This window comes from Euleptes europaea, chromosome 4 (genome assembly GCF_029931775.1).
Source record: "Euleptes europaea isolate rEulEur1 chromosome 4, rEulEur1.hap1, whole genome shotgun sequence".
Taxonomy (NCBI): domain Eukaryota; kingdom Metazoa; phylum Chordata; class Lepidosauria; order Squamata; family Sphaerodactylidae; genus Euleptes; species Euleptes europaea.
In genome coordinates this window covers 96,582,107-96,599,763 of record NC_079315.1, presented here as the reverse complement: position 1 = coordinate 96,599,763, position 17,657 = coordinate 96,582,107, and the positions used below count along the sequence as shown (strand labels likewise).

Below are 17,657 nucleotides of genomic sequence, written 5' to 3'. Positions count from 1 at the left end.
GACCCCGTGTTCTAGTATTATGGGAGAGGGGGGAAAACTTCTCCCTGTCCACTCTCTCCAAACCATGCATAATTTTATAGACCTCTATCATGTCTCCCCTCATCCGCCTTCTTTCCAAGCTAAACAGCCCTCACTGGGCTTATTTCATACTGAAGCATTAGGGGAGAGGGGTAGAAACAGGTAAAAACAACCTGCTGGGCAGAACCAGCAGATAGAGAAAGGCTTAAGTAACCCTCCACCTGCCAGGTCTCCTCTGCAAATCACTGTTGCCCTTAAATTATCATTACAAGGCAAACATACATTTAAGAGCTATATGTTTGCTTGTGTGGCTACAGAATGCTTTACAACTCCAGCAAGATGTGTTTTTGCATGGCAGCAAAACCACCAACATCTGCATTCAGGTTTACAACAAAATTTGAAGAACAGCTGCAGCCATCTGCTTTTCTCAGCCAGACAAGATTTAAACTAGTAACTGAAAATATCAAGGCTTTTTATATACCAGTTACTTTGAATTCATCAACACACAAGATGATTAAAAACAAACAATACCCCCGACGAGAACAAAAAAGGGGTTTCCAAGATTCATAAGTCCTAAGTTAACTAAATTGTCCTCGCATTTTGTACATTCTGTGCTATCACGCTTCTATCATAAAAGCAATGATACTGTGAAGTGTTACAAGGAAGAGGTTGGTTACATCACCCTCATTTTCAACAATTTACCATATTTCGTGACATTCTGTGTTCAGCTTTTGTCCCTATGGGGGTTGCAGAGGTGTACGTGGTATCACAACAGAGCTTGGAAAACTCTGACATTCCCACCCCTCCTCCTTCCCGATGAATCATCAAATTACATTTCACTAGAATAAGGTAGCCCAAGGGCTATTAAAGTACACAAAAATAGACTTCAGATAAGGTTCGGGCTGAGATGAATCAAACAGCTTGTGGGGGGGAAACAGCCTCAAATCTGGAATTTCCTCTTTAAACCAGGCTGTTGTGCTGAGCCCTGGCACTGTACGGCAGGAGCAAGGAGCGTTCACAGTCACCAGAAGTGGTGAATATACACAGCCTAGTCCTTACTGTGGTGGTAAGCTTGAAAACAGGGTTATATTATTCAGGTTGCAAGATGGTTATACTATTCAGGTTATACTACAGGGTTACACTATTCAGGTTGCTCCCATGACAGTGCTTGGCAGACATTAAAATACACATTGGGGGTTGAGTAGACTGTATTGCAGGTAAGCACTGTTCCCTTCCTATCACCCTTCTTCCCCTTCATCTCCTGTTCAGTTTTTCGCCAAATCAATTTCATTTCAAGAAAGCTGCCAACCTCCACAAACAGTGGAGTTATCTGACTCAAAATCTTACAGAGCTCTATACAAAATCCAGCCCATTTCTTTGAAATGGAAGCTGAGCTCATTTTATCACAGTATGCTACCCAGAGCAGCGTTTCTCCAACTGATGTCTGGGGACCTCTGGAGATCCATGCATCCTTTATAAGGACTATGGGTGAGTCCCACTCACATCTGTCTAGCTAATGCAAAAAAAAAAGAAAAAAAAAGAGTGCTTTGAGTTTTCTAGGAATGGGGGGCATGGATTCTCCATCTTGAATTCAGGGGCAAAAGAATTGGCTTCCCCGTCTTTTAAAGGTCATGAGCTTGTAGACCCAACATCACTAAGCTTCTGGGTCACCTCAGAGCACTAGCCAAAAAACATATTGATTAGATCAGTGGTTCCCAACCTTTTTTTGACCAGGGACCACTAGGATCTTTTTGTTCGGTTCAGGGACCCCAAGGTTCAAAATAAAAATTTGAAAATAAACTTTAATCATAACTGTTAGTTAAACATTAAACTTAGAATAATATTTGAATATATATATTTTATAATAGAGAACTTTTAATTGAAAATATTAATTTATTATGGGTTTATAACTTTGTTTCGCGGGCCTTAATTTAGTTCTCGCGGACCCCTGGGGGTCCAAGGACCCCTGGTTGGGAACCAGTGGATTAGATGCAAGGATCCAACAGCTCAGACTCAGAAATGCTAATTGGTTGGGTGGAACCAAGAAGGGATTGTTTTACCAGGTTGATACTAGCATGCACACTCTGTATGAGAGACTAATACAATCCAGAGTATAACAACTTACAGGTATTTCACCTAGAGGGCTTTCTAATTTGGAACCAAGAAGGGACAAGTCCTAAGACAGATCATGGTTACTTCAGGCATGAAGCTGAACTAGTTTTCACTATGTTTTCCAGTGAGAAGGATTTCACACAGAGACAGAGAAAGAAAATGGACAAGAGCTAATGGAGGTTTTCAGTTGAACACTGGAAGCTCAGGATGTGTGTAATGCTGGACAGCTTTTATTTCCACAAGCAGTTCTGGAGTAGATGTGGGCTAGTAAACTGAAGCTTACTCTTGTATAGACAAAAGGGCTACTGGTGGGCGGAAGGTCTGACCTGGGATTTAAGGTGTCTCCCATTCTGGATGGGGCTGCACTCCCGACGAAGGAACAGGTCCGTAGTCTGGGGGTGCTGCTGTATCCAGGCCGACTGCTGGATAAGTAGATGGCAGCTTTGACCAAGATTGACTTTTACCAGCTTTGACTGGTTAGCCAGCTGCGGCTTTTTCTGGACAGAAAAGATCTGACCACTGTGGTGCATGCCCTGGTTACATCGAGATTAGATTACTACAATGCACTCTATGTGGGGCCGCCATTGAAAAGTGTTCAGAAATTTCAATTAGTATAGAAGCTAGGATGTTGACTGGAATGGCTGTCAGAGACCATACCACTCCAGTCTTGGCTCACCTACACTGGCTTCCCATTTGTTTCTGGGCACATGAACACACAAGAACACATGAAGCTGCCTTATACTGAATCAGACCCTTGGTCCATCAAAGTCAGTATTGTCTACTCAGACCGGCAACAGCTCTCCAGGGTCTCAGGCAGAGGTCTTTCACATCACCTACTTGCCTAGTCCCTTTAACTGGAGATGCCGGGGACTGAACCTGGGACCTTCTGCATGCCAAGCAGATGCTCTGCTACTGGAGCCACGGACCCTCCCCAAATTCAAGGAGCTGGTCTTGACCTTCAAAGCCTGTATGGTTTAGAACCAACATACTTGAAGAACTGCCTAATCCCTTATGAACTTGCCCAACCATTACAGCCATCTTTGGAGGCCCTGCTTTGGGTGCCCCTGCCTTCTGAGGTGAGGCAGGTGGCAAACTGGGAGAGGGCCTTCTCGGTCATGGCACCAAAGCTCTGGAACTCTCTCCCCAGGGAGATTCATCTGTTCCCTTCTGTTGCCGTCTTCCACCAGTGGTGAAGACCTTTTTGTTTCATTTGGCATTCTCTCAATGATCCCTCCTTCCTAACCAATGTTTGATACATATTTTTATTTTATAAGTACTTTAACTCTGTTTTTCACTTTTTTAAAAGTTGGTATAATTAGGTATGTTTGGGAGGGGGTTATTTTACTGGTTTTATAATGTAATTTTATCATCTATATTTTAACTTGTTGGTTACCTTGGCAGTCCTTTTAAGGGCAGAGAGGCGGGATATAAATTTTATAAATAAATAATGAGATTATGAGTAAAGAGGAAGACAGGTTAATGAAACACAGCAAAGACTTCCCTGCAAGTTTGCTGTAACCACAGTGGCCTATAGCTCATGACGAGTTTAAAGAACTGGAGCAACTGGAGCTAAACAGGACACCCATTCCTTCCACTTTTTTGAGCCCCATTTTTCCAAGGGCATAGGGATGCAGAAATAAATATATGTTGGTTTTCTGCATGTATGGCTTCCAAAATGGCAAATTAGAAGGCTGTCAAGTGTTACCACAAAATAAATCACACTTACTTGTGTTGATAAGAAATTGGTTTGAAACCCCAGGATGATCGACATCGTGTATTGCACTGGCAAAAATGGCAGCCAGAATCTCTAGGTCTGTGAAAACCGCCTGGGGGAGGAAGGAAGAATGAATGACATTACTAAACAGAGAAAACATTTTCCAGTTAGAAGTGCACTTATCTTCCCCCTTTTGAGTTCCGATCTGAGGAAGCCCAAAATCACAATACAGAGTTGTCTATAGTTACCCATGTTTACAAGAACCAATCTGCATCCAACCCAGCCAGTATACTATAAAGAAAGATGCTAAGGGTAACAGGCCTACTATAACACATGCACAATATCACAGGAACATTTCAGAACAGTATAAAACAAGCATGAATATTTAAGTCTCTGGAAGTGCAAAATTTCATGCTTGACTGTTATAAGTCTGTGCCTCTGTTTCCCTTGCTGCACTGTGGATTTACCTCCAAAGCTGGTGTTGACAAGAGCACGTGTGTGGACTGTACAACATCTGCAGCATGTATGTTATTGTGATACGCCACATCTGCATGGTAATGATCCTCCAATGTCATCAAATATGTTATTAACATGTCTGGTTGAATTTTGAATGTTTTTAACAATTCCCGTTCCTGCAGTTAAGGAAAGAAAGCTGCTGTTACAATACATGGAAGGGCTGCAGGGACAAGCAAAATGGAAAGCTGCCTGTTGTTGAACTTACCTGAAAAATGGTGTACATGATGACTGTCAAAGGTCGGTTCCCACATAATTCGGCTACTTTGAACACCTGAAGGCCCCATTTGTTTACATCTTCTAGTTCCTAATAGGAATCAAAATCAGAAAATGGAATCTAGCACCCGATCTTCCATTGGCGATTGTGTGGAGACAGTAACACTGGATTGCTGCTACAAACCAAATGTTTAACTTCTCAGCAAACAATGTTCTACCAGTGGTTCCCAAACTTTTCGGGCCACCGCCTCCTTGGTTCCACAAACTCAACCCCAGTGCCCCCCACCCTATCCAACAACACAGTTGAAGGAGCCCACCTCTATTGCCCCCCTAGGTAATCCCCCCCAGGGGGTGGTACTGCCCACTTTGGGAACCACTGTTCTAGACTTTAAAACGGGAGGCAGTATCTTGCATCAGAGAATTGCTTAGTGTATTTTGTATGAATTGGATGAAGTGCTTTGCTATCATTACCATCAATAGTAATAGAGATAAACAAGAACCTTCAGAGATTATGCAGTCTTTTCACTATTTATGTATGCTCCCAGCAATGAGGGAAAATCAAAGAGGAAAAAACTAACCAAGCTTTCCTTTTGGTAAATGAGCATATATAATAATCACCTGTTGAAATCCAGCTGGTGTAGAAGGTCACCACATACAACCTGAGTGCATACCCTTTTTATTTTACTTCTCCACTAATGTGGCTCCATAATTTTAAGGGGCAGTCAGTTAGACATTAGCATTGCTCTTACCTTGGCTAGAATATCTTCTTGGTCAGTTTTAACTCCAAATTTGGGGATGCTGGAATTGGTTAAACTGGAGCTGTGCATGAGTTTTTTCACTCCACTGATCTGAGACATAGGCCGTTTTTTCTTTTCTTTCTCTTTCTGTGTCGGGGATGGCATTTCCACTTCATGCTGTTTGTCTTTAAAAGGAGAAAAAGACAAGCTGTTTGTATACCAGAGCTGTCTTGCAAAACAAAACAGTCCAGTACCAAATCCAACCACAGCCTTATCAGTTTCATAAAATGTCCCAATTTACTAAGTATAGATTTAAAGGGAGAAAAAAACAATAGCCTACCGAAAACCAGCATACTGGACAAAGTATGAAAATGTGAAGCTGGCTGGTATTAAAATCAGACCATTGGTTCAGCTAGGCTGATACTGCTCTATTTTGACTGGCAGCAGCTCACCAGTGTCTCAGGTATGGGTCTTTCCCAATATCTACTACCAGAGATCCTTTTAAATGGAGATGTTAGGGACCGACACCTGGCTCCATCTTTATGCAAAGTCCTATTGGGAAAACAGTGTTCCGATCCAAGCACAGCCAGGATTCACTATGGCCTTAAACAAATCCTTCTCATTCGCATGTAAAACAAGAAGAGAGCTCCCACCCAGGCTAGCAAGATGCGTTTTTCATGCTTCGAAGAGACAACTTGGATTAACCAGGGGTTTGCTTGGCTATGTCTCCTCTCACACGCTAAGAGATCAGACTAGCTTTTTCTGTACTCTTCCTCTCATCATCTGGGCAATCCTATGTTTATTTGAATAAAGGACCACTAGGATGCCATGATACAGAACTTGCATTTAGACGGAGTGAAAGAAACCAAAGGGCAGCTGAGAGGAAATACATGAAACTAAGGCCCACTCCTGGTGTTACCATACATAGAAGAGACAGGGCAAAGTAATGACTGAACAGGATCCTGGCAGATGAAGCTGCCTTAAGGATTTTTATACCATTGATTTGTGGCTGAAAATCTGGCACATTATATGAATTTTACTTGAACAAATGATGGGAAAAACAATTCACCTCACCCTTTAAAGTTTGTCACTGTGGATGCAGTGATGCATGTTCCTGTGTCCTTCAAAGATGCAAAAGCAAGTGATTTTAGGGGATTAAAAAAATATTCCCTGTGTTTCTCCTCACACAAAAAACCCAGGAATTATGGTGTGAGTCTAGAACATTTGAGAAGACTACGCATTTATTTGTTCCAGTTAATGGCCCTCTTTAGTGAAAAATAATGGAGACGTAACTATACCACAGCTATATTTTGCTTCTTCTATCTTCTGGCTTGTTTTAAGGGGGAGAAAGCATTTTAGAAGGAGCTAGTGCTTACTGGAAACTGCAGTGAATTCTGATCAGATCACTGCAAACAAGAGAAAATGTCACCAAGTTTTAGCCTTAGGCATCAGTGCCCCCTTTCCTAGCCCCTTCACTCTGTTCACCAATTAAATACAACTAGGAGAAATGGAAAGCAGTTGGGTGGCAGCAAACCAGTAGAAGCAGAAGGATGCAGACTCGTGTGCACGCCTTGATGTTTATGGCTTCAGTCATATGCACAAAGTTTAGAACCATCAAAGTGGAAGATGATAAACCAAGTTGTCAGATGAACTCAAGTGAAAGGATCTGTTCAGAAGCTTTCAGATAAGCCAGGGAATTCCATGGGATTCCCTAAGGTTTTGTTCCAAGTGAACAGCTAACATTACCAATGTTGAATGCATTAGTGCAAGCTGAACATTAACCCCCTCCCCTTAAACAAATATTATTGCTTTGGAGAAGCTCATACATCCATTTCCTAGAGCCTATCCTATGGTATCCCTTTCCTAGAGCAAACAGGCTATTCTACTGAAAATTGGGAAATGAACGAAATATGACATAGAACTGCTGGGCTTCCTTTGTGAGGAAATAACCAGCAACTCTTTAGAGATGTAGCACCCTAATTTTGAAATGTCCTTCCTATGACTATCCACTACTTCTGAGTCTGTTAGGTTTTTGCAGTCAGGGAAATACATATTTTTTTGTCACAGCCTTTTTGAATTTTATATATTGACACAATTTTGCTTGCTGACTCTGCAGTTGTTATTTGTTTCTCATCTCACATGCCTTTTTTACTGCAGTGCTAATAGGTTTTTAATATGTTGTTTCCCCTGTTGAATTATTAACCAGTCTATTTATTGTAGTACTGGTGTTTCAATTGCTTTTTCAAAAGATATTTGTTTTATGGATATATTGTTTATGGTGCTGTTGTTAGCTGCCTCAGTATTCAGTTAACTCAGTGCAGGAAACAAATATCTTTAAATAACGAAAGACATTTTTTATATATTACAATAAATTGTTCTTTTGCGGCATGGAAGCTGGTGGTAAGCTGCAGTACTGCAGTCGAAGCTTTGCACACGAACTGAGTTCGATCCCGACGGAAGTTGGTTTCAGGTAGCCGACTCAAGGTTGACTCAGCCTTCCATCCTTCTGAAATCAGTAAAATTAGTACCCAGCTTGCTGGGGGCAAAGTGTAGACAACTGGGGAAGGCAATGGCAAACCACTTCGTCAACACAGTCTGCCTAGTAAATGTCGTGAAGTGACATCACCCCATGGATCAGTAACGACCCGGTGCTTGCACAGGGGACTATCTTTACCTTTTACCTTACGAGGGGCTAGAATCTTGCATGATGATTTGGTTTAGATTTTCCCCCATTTATGAGCTTCTAAGCCCTATTAAAACCAATTGTTTCTACAACAGTGTTACTTTACACCTGCATGCAGCCTTTGTCATTCTGCTTGCAGAGGAAGACATATTATAGGAGAATGCAGATGTGTTTTCTTCTCTCCCCCCCACTCCAAATATGGAAACACTGATAGAGAAGTCTCAATTTTTTCAGTGAGTGGGAGCGACAAGATTCTTCTAAATATGTCATCTCCCCAGGCAATTCTATTCTAAATTTTTTCAAAGTTTCTGAAACTAGGGTGATAACTTTCCTGCCAGGGTTCAAAAAATTCAGCTTTCCAATGGATGAACAAGTAAACAGAGGGTTGGGATTTTGAGGGATTAATTTCAGGTGGGTATATAACTAAAAAAAAGAGATTTTGTTTTGCGACTTTAGCATCAATAGAGAAAGCTATGTTCTAGCAAGTTTTTATACAGAAAATTATGGTAGCCTGGCATCTCTCTGCTTTACAGTTAATAGCAAATTAATACTCTAAATTAGCTGACCAATCGCTAACAGTCTGATTCTGGGAGCAGCAGGTCATAACACTTGAACACTGTGTCCACACTGGCTCTAAAGTACAACTTGTACAACTGCTAAGGACTTTGCCCAGCACAAAATGGCCATGAAACCTGTTTGTTCTTGCCTAGTATAGTGATGTCACGATAGTGTCTGAGGCAGCTCCATTGGAAGCGAAGCACCCCATTCAATATTCAGGGTCCAAGCTATCAAGCCAGTCCTTGAGCAAATACTACGTGTGTGTGTGCGCGTGCGTGCATGAATGCATGCAAGTGTACATTTGTGTAATGCAAGCTGTGCTGAGTATGCTGGATGGCTGTTTTGCATTTGCCAAGTGCATAATGCTGAATTAACTACAGCAGCATCAATCATATTATTGCTTGAATGCAATATCTCTGCATAATGTACACTAGTCTACGCTCCTTTATCAAGCCACCTCCTCACACAATACTTCACAGGACGGTTCCAAGATTACATTTAGATTTGTTAACACCATGTCAGGTTTTTCTAAGTTAACAGCGGTGGTCAGGAGCGGTGGACTCTAATCTGGAGGACGAGGTTTAATTCCCCACTCTGCCACATGAGTGGCAGACTCTCATCTGGTGAACCGGGTTGGTTTCTCCACTCCTACACATGAAGTGAACTTGGGTGAACTTGGGCCAGTCACAGTTCTCTTAGAGCTCTCTCAGCCCCACCTACCTCACGGGGTGTCTGTTGTGGGGAGGGGAAGGGAAGGTGATTGTAAGCCGGTTTGATTCTTCCTTAAGTGGTAGAGAAAGTCGGCATATAAAAACCAACTGTTCTTCTTATTTTTTATCATATGTTCTTGGGCTGAAAGTATTTTCTAAATAGCAACCAATTCAATCTTTGGTTAGCACCAATGACAATGGGCCACCAATGGTGTGCCAGAAGACTTAGGCTGCAGTCCAAAGAATCTACATGTTGGCTCGGGGCAGAATTATGAACTCAGCCAAAGATCTGATTGAGGCTGTCACACTCCTCCATTGCAAGGGATGAGTCACTTTAAAAACTGAATAGCAGCTTGCCTGTTTGACAGAAGGAACTGCAGCAAAGTGTACATCACACAAAGCTACCAAGTTCCAGATACAGGTGTGCTTCTGCTGTTTGGATCTCACTTTGATATTCTTAGCAGCATACCTATATTAACCTAGGAACTATTAAGTGAGCAGCTCTATACTTCTTTCATTTTTTCAGAAAGCCTTCAACTTGCCTTTCTCCTGCTAAACACTCAAGGCAGGTTACACTGAACAGACTGGGCACCGAGAGCAATGATAAGCTATGGAAACAGGTTACAAATCACAAATGGTCAATTTCTTTAGAGCTACTGAGAAGTAAAATAACTTATATTCTTCTTGGGAATATTAAATATTTAGTTGCGTTACTTCAGGAAGCTCAGGGTGGCACACATGGTTGCCCCACACGTACTTCCAATATGGTACTCACTACAGTGACTAAAGGCAACCTCCACATTCAGAGGCAATAAACCTCTGAATACCAGTGCTAGGAGACAATGTCTGGGGAAAAACCTTGACTTCTATGCACTGTCTGTTGGCCCTCTGAGGCAATTCGGAGGCTGCTGTATGAAACAGGATGCTAGATGGACCACTGGTCTGATCCAGCAGGGCTCTTCATATGTTCTTCTATTATTCTCTATGGTTCCCCTCATGTCTCGGTGAAGTAGGTTAGGCTGCGTGTATAGCAGGCCCAAGGTTATTTGGGAAACTTCATGGCTGAGAAGGGTATCACTTCTAGTCCAACACTCTAACCACTACACCATGCTGACATGTATTGAAGGCTCATACACATTTGGCCCTCCAGTTCACAAGAAACAAATATCTACGTGAACCAGGATGGTGTGTTGATTGTGGAATTGCCCTTATACTTGTGTGTACCCACACAACATGCTCATGTTGCAAAATGCAGAGATAATTGGGGGTGGTCTGTCCAACAGAATATAAATCGGCCACATTAAATGTAAAGGAAAAATCGATGTTGTAAAACAAAAGGCAAGCAATGCATTTTAACCAATCATGATTTATATGAATATGCACAAGACATTATTATACAGCACAGAAAGATATGCACTGCTAGAACCTTTCCATCTGAGTGTTGATGGTGGGTGGTGGAAGAGAAAACACAGGGAAAAAGCACAAGCAGTACCAGTTTCCAAAGCCATCTGCTTACCCAAAAATGTGTTGGATATATATTCAGAGACCTGATTGCCCGATCGGCTCATTTCAGATAAGTGGGTTAGCTCCCGATTGAGCATTCTTTTAAACTGCAAAGGAAAAAAAGCAAAAATAGGGCGTGTCAATGACCAAGAAACATGTACCATGGGCATGAGAAAGTTCGAGATTCCTTTTATAGAGACTTCATTCTGAAAACTGTTTTGACTCAATAGAACAGTAAAAGATAGAATCCCATTTCCAAGGAAAATAATATCAAAAATAGGCATTGTCAAATATATTATTCTACACGACATGATATAAATAGATGTGGGAAACCAATTGCAGCCCTGAGTACAGATCAGTTTAACTACTTTGGTTCTTAAGATGCATATTTAAGGGGGAAATTGACTTCTATTCAATTTTCAGTACATATCCCACATCCCACTTTTGTTTTGTTTTCTCCCCCAAACGATGTATAATAAATACATTGCGGAACACTGTCATCAAGTCTGAAAATGTTCGGTTCTCTTGAACAATTTTCAACATCCTTGTAGGCAGGATTAAAGAAAGGTCAAAAGCACTTCCCTGCTCTTTGAAAGTACATTTGTCTCTCTAATTGGGGAGTACCCAATTTACAAAAAAATTGATCCAAATGTCATGGGAGCCTGAGTGCTATCATTTTGCTTATGGATATACCTTTCTTAACGCATCTCAAGAACAGCAACAACACATTATGAATAGGGCTGTGAAATCAGAGATGGAGTAGGCCTTTCAAATTATCAAGTGGGTTGGATCCAGGCCAAATTGGCCATTTTTGTCTATTCCCCCTTCCTACGGCAAATCCCCTAATGTCATTCCTCTCTGTCTTCTACCCTCCCCCCACCCCACCCCAGGAGCAGCATTTCTTCGAGATGAGTAGGCTCCATTGGAAGGAGGAAAGCAGGAAAGTTCCATTCTGCTACTGGATCCAACTCTGTGTTTCCAGTTAATACAGGTATGCTGTTGTGCCTACTTAACTTGTACTGAATATTTATCACCCTATGTGCTCCTTTTGTGGCAGAACACCAGATTTTTTGCACAGGCAAGAATTTTCATGAGAGCACGCATTTATTCGAAAATAATCATCTTTTGGGACCGAGATTTATACAGTGGCATATGTTGCAACCATGGCCCTTATTGTGGGTGACCTCTTCGCTACCACTCCTAGCTAATGCAAAAACAGCAATACAGCACTCGAGTTTAAAGCCACAGGCCACAAGAATCTCAATGTGGGATGTTGCAAGGGTCCAGTAGCCATCCCACCCAAGGACATCCCTTCTGTCGTCTCTTCTGGTCTGAAGCAGCAGAACCAATGGCTACTTCTGATTCTACATGGGGTGGGGGTGAGGACAATCCCCAGCGACTCAGCAAAGGAACAAGGGACTAGAGTCCAATGCTGCAGAACTGCAATGGGGCTGGGGAGAGGCTGTGGCTCAGTGGTAGAGCATCTGCGTGGCATGCAGAAGGTCCCAGGTTCAATCCCTGGCATCTCCAGTTAAAGGGACCAGGCAAGGAGGTGATGTGAAAGACCTCTGCCTGAGACCCTGGAGAGCCGCTGCCGGTAGACAATACTGATTTTGATGGACCAAGGGGGGGGGGTCCTGATTCAGTATAAAGCAGCTAAATGAGTTCATGTGTATCTGACATATAAAGGAGCCGCAGACCTCTGCCCTTGTGTGCAGCTTCAGGGGTAAAGAGATGCTTTGCTTCCCTACAAAGTGGTAATCATAGGAAAATATATTTATCTACTTGGCACATTTTTATCCTGCCCTTTCTGCCAGGAACTCATGGTGGCACAGATCATTCTCCTTGCTTCCACTTTTATCTTCACCACAACCCTGTGAGATAGGCTAGGCTAACCAAGAATGCCTGGCCCAAGGCCACCCAGTGAGCTTCATAGCAGAGTGAGGATTTGAATCTGGGTCTTCAAGATCCAAGACCAATAGTCTACCTGCTATACCACACTGGCTCATACTGCAAATTTCACAGGTTTCCCACATTTGCTTAACATATTGCTTAACACCCCCCCACATGCAACATATAATTTAAACTAATAAATTCTCTTTAACTTTACCCCCAAACCACAGAGGTAACTGTCTTATGGTGTCCTTATTTGGGGAAGCATTAATCCCTACACTGGGTCTTGACTTAGAAGACACTGGCTACACCATTGTTTGCTAATACGAGGGCCTAGGAGACAACTGCTGCTGCTGAGATTCTATTAGGTCAAATGCAAAGGAGAGACAGCTCTATGACCTCACGCCTGCTAACACGTTACCAAGACCTGCTGGTCTCAAGTCTATGAGATTACTCTTGGTGGCCTACTCAAAAGGCAGGGAAGAGACACAGAAGGGCGAGAATTAGGGTTGCCATCCTCTAGGTAGGGCCTGGAGAACTCCAGGAATTACAACTGATCTCTGGAGATCAGTTCCCCTGGAGAAAATGTCTGCTTTGGAAGGTGGTCTCTCTGGCATTATACCCTGCTGAGGTCCGTCCCCACCCCACCACAGGCTCCACCCCAAATCTCCAGGAATTTTCTAAGCCAGAACTGGCAATGCTAACCAGGATACCAACACTGCGGACAGGCACATCACTGCATTGAACGCATGCCCCTTTATTGGCAAGATCCGACTTGCTATCAATCTCTCAGTCTTCCTCTGTTACTACCACCCTAATTTAATCAGTACTTCCACAATCTGGAGAAAGAAAAACCAGGAGAAGGAGTATGTTGTCATAAGCTTGGCTTCAACTAACTACAATACGCAAAAGATGAGGAAACCTTCTGCCTCATCTAGAAAAAGGGTAGAAGCTGTAGCCTGGATTGACTTACTTATTGATCCAATACCTCCCACCTCTAGGCCTCAGTGAGGAAGGTCTATAAATACACAGGATATCAAGGAAGACACAAATGTTTATAGCTCCCGTTTACTTCAAGAAGGTTGGAACCTTCCTCTATATCAGGGGTGTTGAACTCATTTGTTAGGAGGGCTGGATATGACATAAATGTCACTTGGTCGGGCTGGGCCATGTGTACCAATTAAATAAATACCATAAAATGTAATGCCAGATTCTAGAGATACAAACTTTATAAAAGGCACAGGCAAAGCCAACTAATGATATTGTTTTTTACCTAAAACACAAGCTTACAACAATCACATTCTTACAGTATTTTCTTTTATTTAAGTCTTATGTTTGTATTTTAAGTAAATATAAATAAATATCATTAATTGACTTTGCATGTGTCTTCTATAGTTTGTTATCTCTAGTCCCTGACAATTAAAAAAAAAAATAAATGGGGGTGTGTGGCTGCCTTAGCTGGCGAGCCTACAGCCGACTCGCCAGCCCAGATCTGGACTAGAGGGGTGGCTGCCTTGGCTGGCGAGCCCACAGCAGACTCGCCAGCCCAGATCTGGACTGGGGGTGGTGGAGGTTGACTTGGCTGGCAAGCTCGCAGTGAGCTCACCAGCCCATATCTGGACTGGGGGGCTTGCCAGACCACATCTGGACTGGAGGGGCTCCCTTGGCTGGCAAGCTCGCAGAGGGCTCGCTAGCCCTGATCTGGACTGGGAGGGGTGGGTGCCTCGGCTGGCAAGCCCGGAGTGGCCCTGGGAAGTGCAGAAAGGGGTGGAAGGCTGCTGGCTGGGCTCCTGAGGCCACAGCAGCCCCAGGAAGCCCAGGGAGGGAGGGAGGAAGGTGGCTGGCTGGGCCCACGGGTCTGCTCTAGCCCTGGGAAGTCCAGAAAGGGGCGGGGGAGGGGGGTTGGCTGCTGGCTCCTTGGGCCAGAGAAAAGCCCTCCATGGGCCACATTCAGCCTGCGGGCCTCATGTTTGAAACCTCTGCTCTATATTGTTCTTACACTCATTACTTTTGGCATGCAGATTCTCCACAGCTGTGCTGTCTCTAGGACATTAGTTTACATATATATGTAGAGAAGGCACATGATGCCAGTAACAACAGGATACCGTAGAAGATGATCTGAGTTGATTTCCCTTGGAAAATGTACATTTGTTTTTAAAGAGGGGTATTTCTAGAACGGAGAATATTTATAGCTCTCTTAGACTGAGTCAGCCCGTCAGCTCATCTACCTCAGTACTGTCTACTCTGATTGGCAGAGGCTCTCCAAGGTCCCAGGCAAAGCAAGGTCTTTCCCATCAACTTGCTCCCTCGGATTCTTTAAACTGTAAATTCCCAGGGATTGAACCTGGAGCCTTCTGCATGCCAGGTATGGGCTTCTCCACAGCCACAGCTGCTCTTCAAAGGCTTCTAAAGCACTTTAAAAATAGTTTACACCCCCAGAAAACTAAACCAATCTGATCCGCAAACAGAATTTCAGCCTCGACGATATAAATGTCTGAGCTGCAAGTCTGGTGGAAAGGGCTTCATTCATTGCAAATTCAGACCGGAATTTTATCCCTTGAAGTGGGAATTTCTGGTGTGTGTGTGTGTGTGTGTATGTATGTATGTATTAAATATGCATTAACTAATCTATAAGGACAGCTGTAGTTGAGTCCAGTGCTACCTTAAGAGATCAACAAGATTTTCAGGGTATCAGTATTTTAGAGTCAAAGCTCCCTTAGTCAGATAGCTTTGACTCTCGAAAGTTTATACCCTGATGGTCTTGTTGGTCTCTAAGGTACTACAGGACTCAAATCCAATATTCCAAGGGAATATTGGTTGTTTTCTTCTAACAATGATTCAGAGAAGCATTTATGCAAATTCTTCAGTAGCCACACACTGTGCACAAAGGGTAATAAAGCAGAAATAATAACAGCTTCTAGAAATGATTCTGTAGTTCTTGGGAACACCCTTCCACTCCTGCACATTACTGAAGACCTCTGGTATTTCGTTGCCCTGATATGGATGGCCCAGTATAGCTCAGTCTCTTCAGATCTTGGAAGATGAGTAGGGTCAGCCCTGGTTAATACTTGGATTAGAGAGCACCAAGGAAATCCAGGGTTGCTACACAGAGGCAGGCAATGGCAAACTACCTCTGTTCATCTCTTGCCTTGAAAACCCTACGGGGTTGTCATAAGTTGGCTGCATCCTGACAGCACTTTCCACCACCACCACCAGTATCACATCTCTTCAGACCAGTCTTGATAACATTCAGTTAGCAACAACATAATCGCTCTTTAAGATCCTCATGTTCAGCAGCAAGTCTGCATGGTGGCTGCTCCATTAAAAAGACAGTTGGTAGTTGCCATCTTCTGGGCATGGAGTAGGGGTCACTGGGGGTGTGGGGGGGTAGTTGTGAATTTCTTGCATTGTGCAAGGGATCGGACTAGATGACCCTGGAGGTCCCTTCCAACTCTATGTTTCTATGATTCTACTCCAGTAATGTTGGATCACCTGTGGGATGAGGAGGGGGAAAGGGACGGCCTTTCCATTCAGTAACCATTCACCCACCAGCTTCTGCAAGATTTCATTTTTTTCATGAGTGGGTAGGGTGGTCAAGATAACATACAAGGGCAATCTTTTTTCAGTTGCTTGCTCAAGGCTACCCACTGAATACTGTTACTACCATTTGGCCAAGTACAGATGTAATATTCTGATTCAGAAGGAGTCATGACATTGGCATGTAAAAAAAAAGGGAGGGGGACTTCCACACATTAATTGCCCTTCCCTTTGTGGTTTCTGCATGTAACCACAGCAAACCAGGGATTCGAACCCAGGCTTTCCTAGTCCACTTCCAGCCACTATACTGCATAGTCTCCTCATTCATGTTTTTGATACTGTCCAAACACTCAGTGGTAGCCATCTTTTGGTATATCCAGAATACAAAAGGAGTGCATATTCCCCCATGCTAGTTAGAAGGAGTTCTCTCTATAGAGAATCCCTCTGCAGGCAAAAATCATATGCAGAAGGGCAATTAATGCATGGAAAACCATTTTTGCATGCAAATCTCCTGTGCTCAATCAGGATATTAGACTGTACTTGATCAAGTGATGACAGGTATCTGGAGGAAGCAGTTTGAATGAATGTGTGTCCCTCAAAACGTTAACCAAAAAAGCAGGCCCCATGATAAAAGAATATAAGCACCCCCCAGGCTCAGTTATTTATTTGTCAAATGATAAATGAAATCAAGCTAGCTGGCATATAAAAAATGTATAATGGAGGGAAATTCTTATGAAAATGCTGAAAGAGTCTGCTGTAGTAAAGAAGATTCTGATGACCTAAATAACATATGATTTCCAACCTTACCATCTAAAATAAACCCTGTTATCTATGTCGTGCCAATGTTCACAGAACAGTGACAATTTTAAATTTAAATCCATATACCAGAAGATAAAATAGGACTGTTCCGTTGGGAAGGAACAATAATGAACCAAGTACGTGATTTTGAATTGGCAAGGCAAGGCAACAGAGATGATTCAAATGAATTCTATGTAACTAAGAGACAAACAAGGAAAGGTTGCATGATTCTGCATCACTGATATATGCTAAGAGGCACCTGTATGCGATTAATTGGTGCACAGTTTTATATAGAAAAGATAAGCCAATCTGAGTTCCTATAATAGCAGCTCTATTATGAGGTTGATTCTTGGAAGCTTACACTGTAGGGCACACTTTGAGGGGAGAAGACCATTTTCAGCCAAAGTAGGCATTAATCAATACAAGCTGGGTGTTACACACAGAAAACCAGAAAATGTTATTAAAGCACATTCTTGGTAACTGAGGAGATTTTCATATGATCAGAAAGTAATACAAATTACCATGTTCAGCCATTATCCTTCTGCCTAGTTAGCCAAGCACACCGCAGAATGTGGTAAAAATATCCTAGCCTAGATTCGCCCCCAAAATCTGCTTCTCCCTGAAGGATACACTGGTGAACTTTGTGTAGAAATCTCCTTCATTAA

At 42.8% G+C, this 17,657-nt stretch overlaps 1 protein-coding gene across 6 annotated transcripts in view; it reads right to left on the bottom strand.

Moving 5' to 3' along the window:
• Positions 1-17,657, bottom strand: part of PDE4D (phosphodiesterase 4D) — a 687,791-nt gene that overhangs the window by 7,454 nt on the left and 662,680 nt on the right. For all 6 annotated transcript variants that reach the window (XM_056847943.1, XM_056847945.1, XM_056847948.1 and 3 more), the window contains 5 exons: positions 10,778-10,871; positions 5,323-5,495; positions 4,566-4,664; positions 4,312-4,476; positions 3,857-3,956 (listed from right to left, as the gene is read on the bottom strand). In XM_056847943.1, coding sequence (XP_056703921.1) covers positions 3,857-3,956; positions 4,312-4,476; positions 4,566-4,664; positions 5,323-5,495; positions 10,778-10,871 — 631 coding nt within the window. The remainder of the gene's footprint in view (positions 1-3,856; positions 3,957-4,311; positions 4,477-4,565; positions 4,665-5,322; positions 5,496-10,777; positions 10,872-17,657) is intronic.